The 17,141-nt window shown below is 33.2% G+C and overlaps 1 protein-coding gene across 2 annotated transcripts in view; it reads left to right on the forward strand.

The window, feature by feature from the left end:
- Positions 1-17,141, forward strand: part of LOC148273229 (apoptosis-resistant E3 ubiquitin protein ligase 1) — a 39,612-nt gene extending 22,471 nt beyond the window's left edge. For both annotated transcript variants that reach the window (XM_088238988.1, XM_088238989.1), the window contains exons 2-17: positions 5,055-5,211; positions 7,789-7,997; positions 9,120-9,259; positions 10,562-10,702; positions 11,169-11,280; positions 11,619-11,812; positions 12,098-12,296; positions 12,375-12,598; positions 12,686-12,850; positions 13,024-13,201; positions 13,314-13,459; positions 13,584-13,727; positions 13,877-14,050; positions 14,416-14,568; positions 16,076-16,270; positions 16,846-17,141. In XM_088238988.1, the coding sequence (XP_088095114.1) occupies positions 5,055-5,211; positions 7,789-7,997; positions 9,120-9,259; positions 10,562-10,702; positions 11,169-11,280; positions 11,619-11,812; positions 12,098-12,296; positions 12,375-12,598; positions 12,686-12,850; positions 13,024-13,201; positions 13,314-13,459; positions 13,584-13,727; positions 13,877-14,050; positions 14,416-14,568; positions 16,076-16,270; positions 16,846-17,016 (2,702 nt within the window). In that variant the 3' untranslated portion in view covers positions 17,017-17,141. The remainder of the gene's footprint in view (positions 1-5,054; positions 5,212-7,788; positions 7,998-9,119; positions 9,260-10,561; positions 10,703-11,168; positions 11,281-11,618; positions 11,813-12,097; positions 12,297-12,374; positions 12,599-12,685; positions 12,851-13,023; positions 13,202-13,313; positions 13,460-13,583; positions 13,728-13,876; positions 14,051-14,415; positions 14,569-16,075; positions 16,271-16,845) is intronic.

Consider the following 17,141-nt stretch of genomic DNA (forward strand, 5'->3'; position numbering starts at 1 on the left):
CAACGGGCCAGGAGGCTCAATTACAGTGGGGAATTACAGCACAGAACACCCAGGCTTGAGAAAAATCACATTAAATTTTTGTGTTCTCGCCGGTAATCGAACACCGAACCTTCCGTGCGTAGTCAAGTGTCTAAGCTATTACACCACGGAGGCCGCCGTATATGTATGTATGTATGTGTATATTTTATCCGTTTTAATAATTTATACTGTATTAAAAATAAATTTATTTTATTTACAGTTGTATTTAGTATCATATTGATAATCGATTTTCCAACACGCGGTTATTCAACTTTATATATTTCTTGTAACTTGGTTTGAAGGTCGATTAACCATCCCTCGAATTGATTTATTTATGATAACATTAAATTCTTAGTTAACGTGTTTTATAAATCGATTTCGATGTCAGTCGATATAAAAGTTATGTACGAGGGTTATCATATAATAATTTATTCACCGAGACACGTACAGAAGTATCTTATACATAGCATTCAAAAGTATGGTGTTTTACTAGGAATGATAAAAATATTATTTAATTATTATCATCACCTATCGGCACCTAATGGTGCATATGGCACTACATTAGAACAGCAATGCGTCCATTGCTCATTTGTTACATGAAGGTATGGTGATCAGTCTTGCGCTACAGGAGTGGTATTCTGAATCTCCTCTACCCCCTAGATTAGTTTGGGGATTTTTTTAAGCATGCGTTTACGCTTCATATCTGGCCATACTGATGGTTAAACGTCAAATAAATATGAACACGTAAAATCAAACATGAAATTTTAGTTAAAAACATTATTGCGACCTTAAGCATTACCCAAAACACTTCATTGAGTTAAATTAACCAAACCGTATTAGATTTTTTCCATTGTTTAAACAGTTTTATACATCGTTTGATGTTTCATCATCAGTGTGGCCATATATGAAGCAAAGTGTATTCGTATGTAATAAAAATCCCCAAACTTATTTCTTCTCTATCCCCGCAAAAAGATCCATAAATACACCCCAGGCACCAGTCCAGGGACAGTGAAATATTGCAGTGTTATACCACTTTTAAAACAAATATTTAACGTCGACCCTGCAAGGAATCGAATCGGGAACCTCAAGCATGGTAGTTGAACGCTCCAACAACTACTCTACGAGGCCGACTTATCCCCACTAGATTTCCCTTTTCGGGATTTTTACCTGAGAGTAGCCATCGAGTCTAAAACACTCGTCCAGTGTTTTGGTACTATTTCATATACAGATCTCTAATATTTATTCGTCTAGGCACAGATAAAGTTATAATACCACTGTTATGTAATCTATTCATAAAGATATACATGAATATAGATCCTCGGTAAAATAAAAAATACATAGGCCAATAAATTGGTTGTGCGGTTCCCGCCGGTGGAAGGGTGTCGAAAGTGATTATTCAGCTTTGTTCGGCGGAACTTAGGGACGCGAGATTACACGGGAGCGGGCGAGAGTGCTAGCGAACGATAGGGTCTCTTGAAAGTATCTGGTGATGTCCACATGCTCCACTTAAGAGTGCATGTGGAAAATTACAATGAGAATTGTGATAAAGCTGATTTAAATTTAAAATAGGCTTTAAAGTTATACCGTCGAAAACAACGACGTCTTTTTCCTGTCACGCGATTTCGTTTTAAATCAACATTTGTTTCTGTTAAAAGTACTTTTTATTTAAGGTTTTTAACATCACATTTTTCACATAAAAGATTTATTTTTAAAATAGTAGGAAAATTGAATTTGTATTTTTATTTTTACCGAAATACGTATATTATGTAAGTATTGTATGTGGATAATAATATGTTTGTTTTGAATGATACCTTACATAAACATTTCTGTTTTATTCATTGGGGAAATTTAAACATTTTTTAGATAGGCTTTCTAAATTTCTTTTTAATTACTTCGCACATAGTGTTAGTATAATTAAATGTATATTGTATTTATTATCTTATTGCCTAATCTGGGCAATATAGGGGTGTATTCATATCCATTGTTGCCTTTGACCTTGCTTTCACTATTCATTACCCTTTTTGCATATTTTGTCGGAAAAACACGGTCATTTATTATTTTGTAATTATGTAAAACGGCTTAAAACAAGGTTTAACCTAATGCCAAAAGAAAACATGTTAACTCCGGGCCGAAACTATAACAGGACATTAATATGACAAATACTGGCCGTTTGGAGAAATTATTATCTCCCATTTATTAATGAGGGTTATCTGAATATCTGGCGCCGGCTTTCAGTAACGAATAGCGTGCATTTATATACGTACAAACAATAATTTTAAATATTTATTACTCATAAGTTTGTTATAAATCGTTTTGAATACCTGTTTAATTTTCAGTGCACGCTTAGATTGCACAACATGCATTTTAAAACGTATTTTTTTCCGTTCCCCGACTGCGTCAAAAAATTGCAGGAAAATTTGAGTAATTCGATCAATTATTCAATTTTCTGTTTACGCATATCGTACTAGTATTTTATCTTCTTTACAGTATTCTTCTTCTTCAGCCTGTAGCGGTCCACTCCTGGACGTAGGCCTCTTCCGCGCCAAAAGGTTTCAAATTCGATATGGTTTATTTCAGAGAGGCTTTGACATTTGAACGCCACGCTTGTCGAGCAAGTTGTCGAGTTTCACTGTGTTGTTTGTTCTTTATCAGAACTGGTGTTGATTTTGTCGAAGCTTCTGTCCTTCTTCAGATTTCCTTCTAGCCGCTTTGTTCCCAGTTTTGTGGCACTGGAAGCTTGCCATTCGCCCTCTCCCTATCTGCCACGACACCGATGGTAATGTCAGTGGTATCGCCCGGGGTTCGCGGGGTCTAAGACCACTGTACGACGCCAGGGAGTAGGACATGTGAGTAGTGTCGCTGGCGTTATATTATTGATTTTTTCGACAATTGTAGCCAGCATTACACCGCATTAAATTACAGAAGCCGTGTTCGGCTAGCGAACTGCCTTATTAATGAGTTCATTCTGACTTGCATTTGTGCGGCTTCTGGGTGCATAAAATAGTGCATTAAATCTCACTCTAGTATAATTATTGGGAACATACAAACTGATCTCTTTCAGTATATTTGGGCTATATATAGTTCCAGAAATCAGCTTATAGAAATGTTTCCCAAGAAAAAATTGACGACGAGATTCGAGGGTGTTGTAATCCAGCATCCCTGCTAGAAATAATGACTGATATAATAATGGATAATTATTATTTTCTTTGAGTTATAAGTATCGCAAAAATCGCCTTTGAACCTTCTCTTTATCAAGGATGTGGTTTGATTTAGAAGGGTCCCGAATTATGGAACAGTATTCTGGGTTGTATATACTTCCAGAAATCAGTTTATAGAAATGTTTCCCAATAAAAAATTGACGACGAGATTATTCGAGGGTGTTGTAATCCAGCTCCCTGCTAGAAATAATGATGGATACACTTATGGTTGGTGTTTGTTACCTACTAAACGTCGGGTTATATCGACTGCCTAGTAGGTTCCACATAAATTGCTAAATATTTATCCGCGTTGATATCGTTCCATAAAAATCGTCTCGTGAGAACGTTTTTTACTTCACGCTCGTTTTGGATAAATCTTCAGACTAACATGGTATGTGTAATGCACAGATAAAGTAAAAGATTGTACTTACAGTTTTATTTTCTTTTATTGATACAAAAGATACAATATATAAACTTAACTAAACTTAATATAATAGGGAATGGAAATACTTAAAAATAACTCAAGGCATCTAATTTGTAAAACGTAAAATAAAGCAGTTAAGAAAAAGTATGAAATCGTAACAATTAAAATTAAATCAAGTTTTTGTCTAAAGGACGTGTGTCACCGAACACGGCCAAAACGCTTCTCGTCCTGTCCACAGACTACAGATATCTTGTCCTGTCCGTCGCTCGGACCTGGCGCGCGACGTCGCGTGTGACGTCTATAGTGTTGCCACACACTAATAGATAATTATTATTTTCTTTGAGTTATAAGTATCGCAAAAATCGCTTGTAAACCTTCTCTCTATCAAGGTTGTGGTTTGATTCAGAAGGGTCCCGAATGATGGAACAGTATTCTAGTATGCCGCGGACTAGTGTATCATACAATGGGCGAATTGCAGTAGTATTATTGAAATATCTAGAGTTTCGAAGTACAAATCCAAGTACCTTACTAGATTTATCTACAACACTGGACTTAAATGTAAAATTCACCTCAAAAATAATACCAAGATCTTTAATTTGGTAATTGCGTGTAAAAGTACATTATTCATGTTGTCAGGAAATAGAGATGTTTCTTGGCAGCGAGTGTACGAGATAACGCAGCATTTTGGTATGCTAAAAACACGCAGTGAGATCGGAAGAACTACCCTAAACCTATGCATTATACCAGTGATTGAAGAGATTTTAGATTTAACATAATCAAAATGGTGAATCCATGTGAGCTGTGAATCTATGTAGATTACCAAAAAATGACTGTATTCATTTAAAAAATCACTACTTGAGGAGGTATGTGGAAGGTGAAATTTAGTTTTAAGTTCTTCTTTTTCCTCGGATATTTCTTTATTACAATATTCAAATATTTAATATTATTTTTTTATTATGAATTGTTTTAATTTCTTTGTATTTTATACTTGCTTGCTATCTTGTTTTCAGTTTTATGTACATATTATTACTTCTTACTATATTATTATTATTACCATGCCTTTATGTAAATATTATTCTGTTTCAAAATGAGTTTGTTGTAACTCCTGGGAGTACAAAAAGAATTGTATGATTTAATATAAAAAAGGGTAATTTGTTACATACAGACCAATACTGCTTTGCAGCCCTTTTTGTGAATTGAGTGACTTTTGTCAGCATCCATTTTTTTGGAAGTCTGGAGCGAAAGGTTAAGCACTTATTATGCAACATGGCGTTTCGTAACATTTTTTAGGCACAGCCAGAGATGATTGTCAGGATTGTACTACTACGACCCTACCTACTATTTGAACCATATTCTTTAACTTCCTGAAAAATTGTAATAGTCGGTTATTTTACGCCTTATATGTTTTTTTGTAGGAATTTCATCCCTAACATCATGTGGTACCCCCGAAGAGTTACCCGAACTCCCCGCTCAGGACGAGCAGCGCTTGCGGCGCGCCGCCAGGCTTCTGCAGCAGCGCCTCGTGCTGCGCCAGTGGCTAGTCTCGCACCACCTGCACCACATCTATACCAGGTACTGTACCCCACATCCCTGATATCATCCATTACCCCCAAACTGCCCTCTCAGGACGAGGAGCTGTGTAGATACATAAAATACCTAGCGTCGGCGGTCGGCTAGTTTGTATCTTAGCCCTTAATACAAATATTCTTATGTAAGTAAAGTAAAGTAAAATATAAATGTATATTTTCAATAATAATTACAAAATAATCTCAAAATTAGCAGTCGTTCTGAATTGCTCGGATGGTTCTAATTCCCATAATAAACTATGCATCAATAAAGCAAAACTATTGACACACGCCGATGGTTAATATTATAGTGCCATAATACAGGGGGAAAATAAGCGAATACGTGTGTATGAAGAAAATTCAGACCGCGTTTCCTCTCAATTAAAACATGATTAAGTATATTTACAAAGTTTGCTTCATAATTATTTTACGTGACCAATGAAATAGGTTCGATCTTTTTAGTACACATAAACGCATCCTGAGCCCTCTAAAGTTATGACACTTATCTCATGCTCAAATGCTCAGTCATGACTCATGACCAACGCGTATTTAGTCGTGAGCTAGATATTTCTTTTGAATCCCAAATGCCTGATTGTGCCTGAAACCGTGTAAAAACTATTCGGATATAAGGAAAAAAGATAGTGTAACTTTTTAAATTGAATTCTAAATCTAAAAATAATTTATATTCAAATATTGAATTTAAGTAGGTACCTATGTACTTTTATATGTTTGAATTTCAAAACACAAAATAATTCGTTTTCAAATATAGAACTCTTATTGCAAATGTCAAACTCTGCTCTTCTCACCAACAGGGGCACACTTTATGTAGGAATGTGATTTTCAAAAATGTATTAAATGTCTGTTAAGCTAGGGTTTCCTAGGACAGCGGTGCCCGCATTTTAACGGCCGTAGTGAACGGTGATGCGGTAAATACCGGCGTAACGGTGACTAGAGAGTAGTTTCCTAAGAAAACGGTGTTATCAACACCATTTAACACCGTTTCCCTAGAAAACCACTCTCTAGTCGACGTTACGACGGCTATCCACCGCATCACCGTTCACTACGGCCGTTAAGATACGGGCACCGCTGTCCTAGGAAACCCTAGCTTTACATAGAATTAAGAATAGTCCAGAAGGAGCGTGAATCATATTTGAATACATCAGAATGTGTCCAATAATCCCCCCACTATAGCCTACTTTCGCCGCGCGCATTCGTGATGTCGCCGCGTAATGTTGCTTGATGGGAAAAAAAATAATCATAACACAAATGTAAGGTAAAAAAAGCAATCTGTTAATTTCTCTTAAATTTTGTTGTGCACGCGGAAACATTAATTGACACAACAGAGTAGATAAGTAAAGGGTCATTTAATAAGAGTAATTGAATTTATGAACTTTGAACTTAAAATATAAAACAAATTTTATTTGACATAAAACGGATATTTTTATATCATGTTAAATAATATTTGATGTTTTAAAAATAATGTCGTTTAAATGTCCCCCGCGGCGTTGTTTAATACGAGGTCTAATTTTCATTAGTTCTTGCATTAGATGAACAAAATAGGGTAAAAAAAATTACTACCCTGGCAATACTAACGAAATTTACATTTTGTTTCTTCGACAATGACAGATGGAAAAATAATTCAATTTTTAAGTAATGCATTTGCTACTTAAACACTTGTTTGCTAATTACACATGAAATGTGATACCATCCTGTTTCTTTAAAATCCTAGCAGTATTTCTACACTTTAAAAGGACACAACACGGAATAGTTGAATTCAAATCAGGAGTGGTGTACTGGGCAACGTCTACAACGAAACTAATAGGTCAAAACGTAAACCTACTCATTTATGAGTAGTTTAGTCGCCTTCTGTTTGATGTGCGTATGCGGTTTCTGGACTATTCTTAATTCTATGGTCAGTTAATATTATTTTGTCATTACTGAAAATCCATTAAAAATAAATAAATGGGTCGAAATTCTAATAAAAGGCTAAATAAATAACAGGTCCCTTCTGCCATCTGACTACCGATATGCGACAGATAATGGTTCTTAATTAATCAAATTAAATTAAATCAAATCGGAGTACGTCGGACCTTCAAATATTAAATATTAAATAAAATTTAATAAATTACCTAAAATTAAAAATTTATGTTTCAACTGGATTCTAATTGAAAATCAACAAATATTATTTCATTAAATTCAACGCTAAATCGATATAAAAATCTATAAAATATTAAATTGGTGTCACACACAGTATTCAACTCATTATTCTTAATATTGTTTGATAACATGTTACATATATTAGGTATATTGTACTGCTGTGTCCTTTTGCCATATTTATTACAATATTTAGGAACAACTAGGTCTTCCGTACTAGTAAATCTGATATTGTAATCATGTACTAATTTTTGTTTATACTCGGAGTGTGACTCATGCAGAGAAATTTAATTGTACCAAACTAGAGCCCTAATTGATAATTTATTTATACATTAATGACATTGAAATATCGTGTCGGGCGATATACATCTTTATTACAGTACGCGGACTCTTTCAACCTGTGTCTATACTTATCGCTTCGTGTTTTCAGACTGCTGAGTCTCGATGTCACGTCCCTGGAAGATGTGTATTGGCTGGAGGACTCGGCTGCAGCCACGGCGCTGGCCGGCAGGGAGCTGACCGCGTGGGCCTCTGCCCGGCGGGGGCTGCCCACAGACCAGGAGGGGCTGCGCTCCCTGAAGGCCGAACTATGGAGCACTGTAGTAAAAAACAGTCGTCACCAAGATGCTTGGACCTGGGGTAATTAATTTATTACTAAATCTTCTCAATTTACAATAGTTAGATTCCAGTCTTAATATACCTATCCTTTTACAGCACATATATTTCTCCTACTTTATTATACATTGTAACTATTATACCTCTATAACACAGAGAAAGGCAAATTTTGTTTACCTAGATCTGACACTTGTTTTTGACTAACTTTGAATCCAAAAATGACCCCGGTTTATGTTACATCAACTTTTCAAGCTACAGGATACCCTCTTTCTGTCCCAAAAGTAAATAAAAATGTGCATAGATGTAAGTCAAATTGTGTTCAAACAAGTAGTAAGCAGTTATTTTATTAAATGGCAAACATACATAATACATATTTTTGATAGTGATAATTATTAATGTAGTTTATATAAGATGGTGTTTTACGTTTCTTATGCAATATTTTTTTCTTTTTATTTCGGATGTATTAATTTGTATGATATTATGTATTGTCAAAAAAATGTTTTTTCTTATGTACGGTCCCAAATGAGTTTCTAATAACTCCTGGGAGTATAATATGTAATTTTGTATTATATATTTTATTAATAATAAAAATTTTAAAAATATTAAAAAAAATATTAAGGTAAAAATTTAACATTGAGATAAGCTGTAGGGAAGACTTGGTAGAAGAAAACTGACTACAGTTTTGAAATCAGCATGCCAAGGGGCTAAGGTAATTAATCCTTCCCGATGATTGCGTCTGTTTATTTTGCTGTGTCCTGACTTCATCTACAGATTTCCAGAAGTTCACAAGTAGCTAGTGTCGCCTACCTGTTATTCGACTTTACTTTTTTCTTTGAAATGATCAGGTCTTATCGGGGGTTTTATTATTATTTTGTCTTTATCTACTATATTATCATGCCTATTTAATTACGCTCTTCACTTAAACATTTTCCCATTTAATTTTACAATGTGAAATAAAAAAATAACAATACAAAGATAATCTTAAGTGTTAGTATTATGTTTTAAATAATGATTAATTTACTGTTGTATTATCAAGATACCGAACAAGATATCCTAAGCCCAATCAATGGTAACGTTCCATTTTAAAATTTATATTCAAAATAGGATTGTGTTTACTAAAAAAGTAATTTGCATGCATTTTTTCAGGGGGTATGTTAGTGGTTTCTGTGTCTGTGGCTGGTCTAGTAACTTTGGCAGCCATGACGCAACCTTCCCTTGCTCCAGAAGCAAAGCACTCCCTTCTTCAATATGTCACCGGAAAATATTTGCATCCTCCAAATTGCAAGGTGTGTGGTTTTTTTAGTCTAGAAAATTGTATTTGTGTTTAGGGGCATATTGTAAAAAAATGTTATGTAATTCATATGAGAATAATTAAAATCAAATGAAATTCGGACATCTTCAACACATTCAATTTTATTTTAAAAACAATATTTGAGTTGTTAAAAAAACTTTGTAGCAATAATATGCATCATAATAATTGTTCAAATTTAAAAATAAAATAATATTATTACATTAAATTTCAGATATTGGGGATTATAATGTATTTTGCTTTTTTAATATTGTTTCCTGAAAAATATTATGAAAAGTTCATATATATTTTCTACATAATCACATTTAGTTATATATATTCCTAAATGTTTTATTTCCATGTATTACTTCATATTAATTAAATTATTTTTAGACATTGTTGAAATGCATAGTGTTTTATAATATAATATTCTAAATCGGGTTTATTTACAACTAGAAATAACAACTGTTAATAATAAATAAATAACATAAATTCAAAATCTAGATATCAAATCAAATACTAGAAGTACGGAGTTGTTTGCAACTCCATACATAGGTACTAACTATGCACGAAACTCTTCAATTCCGCGTTTGCATTCCTTGGCCATCAAATTTACTTGTGATATAGATATTTTTAATACAACAATTATTTATTTTAAAACGTTATTAAATGCACTGTTTAAAACTAATTATTAAAGTCGCAATAAAACTTTCTTTTTCATGCAATTTTTTCTCTTTTTTCTCTTTCTGAAATTAATTTAACAAATATTTTTATGTACCATATATTATATTATTTTCTTATATTTACTTACTGTAAACTAATTTTTATTATTTGTTTTTAACATTAATTTGTTAATACCATTTTTGTTATACGTATATAAATATATTTTTTTTTTGTTTAAATTCTTTGAAAGTTATTTACAATTTCCTTTTTAATTTCAACACTTTTCTTATATCCATATTTTTTTTTTTTTTACTACCTATGCAAAGTTTCACTTTTTATTTTTTCTACCTGTGTACAAAAAAGCGTTGTTTATTTTTAAAATTATTACTTTCTATGTTTGTACTCACCTGTATAATTTTTGTAAATGCTCCTTGGGCGTATTGTAAAATTAAATAAATAATAAATAATTATGAACTTTGTTGTATGATATACTGACAGCACTTATTGATTTTTGTGTGTTTTTAAAAAATAATTGTTTTATGGTGATATGCAACCTCTGATCTAGTGTTATTATTACTTATTATTAAATTGATTTATTAAACTATAACAAATGCTCATATCGAAATACATTTTGCAGGTGGAGTGGGACTGGGTAGAACCCCAATCTGTGGGCAGCACTGTCTGCTTTACGGTGAAGTTCTTCCAACGTAACGGCCAACCATATCCCATCTGTGATACAGATCAACTCTGTGTCACTGTTTCACATGGTGCAAGAAAAGTAACTTATATTTTATAAAAATCTAATGCCTTAATTTTCTATAATATATTGAGTAATATCTAAGTAAGTAAAATATTAAAAGTAAAAAAACAGTTTATAGCAATCACTTAATCAAAAAGTTGGACATCAAATCATCATAATGGTCAGGTTTCTAGCACAAATTTGTAACTAACATTTCACTAATTGTGACATATTGCACTTTTAACATTAAAAGCACATCCCAAATCAACAATTTAAATAATACCACAAGCCGAATATTATGAAACATATTTTTTTATATTTATAAAATACGTCACATTTTAATTTACTTTTTGAACAAAGATTATCTATTGCCAGTTATGAATCAATCTCATCAAATTTGTAGTTACCGACTTGTCTCAAAAACCTGACGATATTTTAATATTAATTCAATTATTTTATTTTGTTTTCGTAAAATGATATTTGTCTAATAAATCTTTTTTTTCAGATAAGTACAGTGAGTGAGTTGGGGTCCCCCACAGATCCAAATAATGCCAATATTGCCAAAGTTAAATTTACTGTTAGGACTTCTGGATCCTATAGCATATCTGTCATGATTGGTTCGTACTGATTTTATTCACCTGTATAACTAACCGTAAAATAAATCTAATATTTAGTTAATAAGTCTTTATTTATGAATTTTTTAACCACTCCTTTTCCTTGACTAATAAAACCATTTGTCTGCAATGTTAATTAATAGAATATCACAACCACACATGAGTTGGTGGTAGCGATATTAATGTTTCACATTAAAGATAGAAACAGTAATTTAAATATGTCTTTCTAAGGCGACAAATTTGTATTTGATTTCAACTCATTATGGTCATAATTCACACGAGGAATTTACAAGATAGAAATGAGTTGATATTTGTTATGAAAGTTTTCTTTAAAATTCCAGGTAGTGTAGCGATTGCAGGCAGTCCGTTCCAGAAATCATTTGTATCAGGCGCTGTGGACCCTCGGAAGAGTGTTGTGGTACGCCATACCGCTACTCTGGTCTGTACTCAGAATACCCCACACAACATTCACGTGCAACCGCGTGACGCCTACAATAATCCTTGCACCTTCCAATCTACAGACAACCCGACTGAAGTAAGTTGTTATCAATATAATTTCAGCCCTTGATAGAAGAGTTTTTGATTTTTCGCATAGTATTGTAAAATAGAAATTCTCTGAATTATGTAAATTCTAGTAATAAATCATTTAACAGTTTGTGAACATTTATTTTAATTCTAATGCGCTGTCTATAATACAAACACTAATTTTGAATAAAGTCTTAACAATTTTAGTGTCATTTTAATAATTTGTTTGTCAATCGCTTGTATATAGAGGCATGTTCAAATATCCTTATTTTACTAATAATGTTGTTTTTTTTAGGGTTACAGTATACAAATCTCTCAGCTCGGTTGTCCTGTAGATGAGAAATTATCGTCTTCAGCTACGTATAACTATGATACAGTAAATCAGCGCCTTGTTGTGACAGTTTGCTTTACACAGCATGGAATTTATCGTGCCTTATTAAACTTCAACAAAGTTACTCTCCATAATGGAGAATTCGACTGTATTGTTCTTACCGGTAAAACCACATCCTTAAAATAAAATACATTTTTTAATTTCAAAGAGATTATTTTGATTTTGATTTTTTCTATTTCAGCTAGTGATGCAGCTATAGTTCAAAAGAATGTCTCATCTAAAAGTCATAATATATGTTACGAAGCCCGGCTTTTATCTTCTCTTCATGGAGCTTCTTCAGATAAACCACCAAAACCTCGTAAAGTCTTGTGCCACGTTAGTCCCAAGCAATTGACACTTAAAGAAATGATTCTTAAATTTATACCAAAACGATTAGCTACATTTCGTCTATGTCCTTCTACTAAAGTACGCAACTTTACCTGTTTTATGATACTTTGACATATATATATTTGTTTAATGAATGTTTTATGATATATGTTTTTGTGATTACAGCTTATATTCTGTTCGGGTAGTGGTGTTCCTGGAACAAGTGGAGTATTTCTAGTTGATGATGGTACACAACCTCCTATCGAGCTTTCCTCTCCTGATCGAGATGTTATTGCTGCGACATTCACACAATTTTTGCTAAAAAATATTGGAGGATCTGAAACGTTTAAGGTACATTTTACATTCCTGTTAGCGACAGAAGTAATCTCTGTAATAGTGTTATTTAAAATTAAAATAATGCTGCTGTATTATTTTGGAAGGGGTTATATTTATCCGACCAACACATGCCAAACAAAACATGATCACGTATTTATTTTTATTTCATGTCGTACTTCTATTTGCAGGATAAGCAAGACTTCTTTTACTGTGAAGTTCGGAAGTTTCACAGTCGCCATCAACATGAGAAACTTTCAATGAGAGTATGCAGAGAAAGTTTAGTTCAGAGCAGCCTTAAAGCAACAAAACATTACAGTGTAGCTGATTGGTGTCGCAACTTTGACGTCACGTTTCAAGGCGAACAAGGTTAATATGCTAAAGATAATAAATACATCATATCCAATATAAATAAATGTAAACGCACCATTGTAAAATGTATCCTTGAAGTGTCCCAGACTAACTTCTCTCTTTTTAATAGCCGTTGACTGGGGTGGCGTTAGAAGAGAATGGTTTTCATTACTGTGTGGAAAACTATTTGATTCTCAATTTGGATTATTTTCATCTCTTCATGATTCGCCTACGGGGCTTGTCCACCCTAATCCAATTCGTCCACCACAACTTAAGGTTGGTTTAATGGAATTTTCTGCCTTGATTATCAATTCAATATAAAATTAGTAATTTGTTTGACTGTTTCGTTGTGATTTCTTCGAACATTATTATTAGTATTATTCATGTAATTTTTTTCCAGCTAAAACATTTTGAATTAGCTGGAAAGATTGTAGGAAAATGTCTGTATGAGAGTGCACTCGGAGGAACATATCGTCAACTAGTGAGAGCGAGATTTACCCGCAGTTTTCTTGCACAAATTATTGGGCTACGAGTTCACTATAAGGTAAAATAGTTATTAATAAATAAAATACGTATAAAATTATATCAGCGTGCTTGAAATGATATTTGTTTTTGTTCGTATGTATTTTAAAATAAAATATCATATTGTTTGTGTTTTGTAGATTGCTATAAATTATTCTGTTTTTTTTTCAGTATTTTGAGCAAGATGACCCGGAACTGTATTTATCTAAAGTGAAATATATTTTGGATAATGATTTAGACCAACAATCTTGTGGAGCAGAATTATATTTCGTAGAAGAAGAGTATGATAAAGCCGGCCATTTAGTTTGTAGTGTAGATCTTATTCCTAATGGAAATCATATCAAGGTACGGCCATTATATTGGAAATCAATACTTTATTTTTTTCAAATGGTAAAAACACATTTTTTTGCAATATTTCTACATTGTTTTTATGCAAAGTGCAACTTTATGCAGATAAGATTGCATGAAGTCCCATCTGCCAAATGAAAAAAATATATAACCATCAGCTTTCTTTTGATAGTAATTGTATTTGTAATATGTAAGCAAAATAAGAAAAAGGTACTTTTAAGTATACTCTAGTATAATGCAATCTAGTTAATTAATCAGTGCTCCAAATTTCAAGCTAATTATTAAAATAGTATATTTGCATTAAATTTTGAATTAACCGTTTAATCCATTTCAAATAATTTTCATTACTATGTTCTTTTTAGGTTTGTAATAGTACAAAACACCGTTATTTAGATGCCCTTGCGCAGTATAAACTAGCTACCAGATGCAAGGAAGAAGTGGATTCTTTCCTGAGAGGACTTAATCAACTTATTCCTGATAATCTTCTGAGTATATTTGACGAAAATGAATTAGAGGTGTGTATTTTTTGTTATTTTTGTATTTATTTAAAATGGCAGCTTTCAAAAAGAACTGGGAATGCGGCTAGGAATAGTAGGCGCCACATTCAACTGCATGAAGGTTGTCTGGAGATTAGATATTTACTCAGTAAAAATAAAATGCCGCCTATATAACGCCTGCAAAACACCTATTCTCCTGTACTGCGAATTGTGGTACCTCACTAGGGCTCAAAACAGCAAAATACTTATTTCTGAGAATAAGTGTCTCAGAAGAATTTTTGGTGTTCGGTGGTTTGGCTTTGTAAGGAATGAAGTAATAGAAAATAGAGGCAACTCCAGTGACAACTGTCATCAAGCGGAGGCCATACGGTTGGCTAGGCCATATACTGTGGATGCCTCCTGAGAGCCTTAACCAGGCTTGCCTACTTTACGAGGCATCAGGTTCTCGACGCTCTGGACGACCGCTGCCAACTGCTCGTCAGTAGTACATCAGAACTACATTAGAGATGTCTGAAAGATCTTCGTGGACACCATGTGCTCCGGAGCAGACATGGAATAATGATAATGATTTATTTATGTTAGTAGTAAATACAAGTTATCTATTTTCATTTTATGTAAGGATGTATTAGAATTATGTTTCACCGAGACAGTATTGAAACCAAGATTTTCCAACTTATTAAAAAAAAATCTAGGTGATACCAAAACACATTCAAGATTCATCTATCTGCAAAAAATATTCACATTTTACTAAGTGCAGATAATATTATTTATGTGTAAAATCAAGAAGGAGGAAGTTCAGTGGTTTCAAATTATATTTTTTAATTAACTATCAATCTAAGCCAAAATTTATTTTTATGCATTGTCGTTGGTATCATTTTTTAAAATTTTGTAATTTTAAAAATACCCATCGCAACTTCGAATCTACACTGCCAGCGACGTCACTAATTCAAGTCGGTGAGTGTTTCTGACATTTAAAAGAAGAACCCCATAGAATTCTAAAAACAAATTATTTATACCCGCTGAACGTCGAAAAACATGGCAACCCCAGAAACCGGAAATCTATTGCCAGTTGCCACAACAACATAACAACGCTATAATTTTGTTATTGTAAACACGTGGTCACATGAACCTGTGACGTTACAAAGTATTTTATTTTTATTAATATTTTCACACATTTTTAAGAAACTTCGCCGTACAATGAAATGCTTTAATTTTTACAGCGCATAAGAAAACATTTTTTATATCCAATTTTCTATAGTACTGAACTTTTTCATTCTATATTATCTTTATTCAGATTTTCCAGTATATCGCTTACTAGTTTCTAGTGAGTTACCTTAATAAATAAATATGTAATCATACCCATTGCTTTTTAAATTAGCATTAGCATAAAATATAAATTATTGAAATATAATATAATATATAATCTTGTCATCTAAACTCATGGGAGCACTATTTACTTAGTTTATTTATATTTGTAGTACTTTATGTTGTCAACATCTTAAAATTACATTTTCATTTTATCTAGTTACTGGTATGTGGTACTGGCGAAGTGTCTGTGACTGATTGGAAGACTCACGCAATAATAAACGGAAGTGGAAGGGACTTTGAACGAGTATTGGGCTGGTTCTGGGCAGCGGTCACCAACTTTTCCACCGAGGAACGTGCTCGACTATTACAGTTTACTACCGGCTGCTCTCAGCTTCCGCCCGGGGGATTCCAGGTAGAGGATTACTATATTCTTCTTCTTCTTTTGGTGTCTCGCTATCTGAAATTACGCATCGATGACCATTACTCCATCTCGGTCCTGGGTGCTGCACAACAGATCATCAGCATTTAGTCCTGGCCACTGGCTCATATTCCTCAACCGGGACAGGCATTTTTAGCCAATACCCTTGAATTTACATATTTATAGAATATGTATTATATTTAATCGCTCTTATAATCTTGCCGAGGTACTCTAGTTTAGTTTGCGCCGTTGACTGTGTTAAAACACTATCATTTCTAAAACTGCCGTGTTCATTATTATTTTTGGCCAAGGTATTTTCAATATGTACCTGTTCACCCACGTCTGGAATGCTTTTATCTTATTCACAGTGGACATTTTCAACGTCCATGTTTCACACCCGTATAATAGTATTGAAAAAAATATAACATTGGGCGAACTTCAAACGTATTTTAATATCTGGGTGTCCATTTGTCAGTACTGTCTGTAAGTTTTGAAGGAGTTTCTGGCCATTTATTTTTTCTCTGCTGTAATGATTTTATTTACTAATAGAATATTATGTGTTATTACAGGAACTAAGCCCAAGATTTCAGCTAACAGCAGCTCACACCTTCGGAGCATTGCCCACAGCACACACATGCTTTAATCAACTCTGCCTTCCCGATTACGATTGCTATGAACAATTTGTTAATGCATTGCTCTGGGCCATCAACGAAGGGAGTGAAGGTTTTGGTATGATATAAACTGCATTATCAACCTGCAAACCTAAACCCATTTCATAATTTGTTACCATTTTTATTTCATAATTATATATATATATATATGTACTTAAGTCTTTTTCCGTGATGTTATTTTAGTCATTGGTTGT

Source organism: Micrasema longulum, unplaced genomic scaffold, assembly GCF_059751315.1.
Source record: "Micrasema longulum isolate JH-2025_06_02 unplaced genomic scaffold, ASM5975131v1 h1tg002029l, whole genome shotgun sequence".
NCBI lineage: Eukaryota > Metazoa > Arthropoda > Insecta > Trichoptera > Brachycentridae > Micrasema > Micrasema longulum.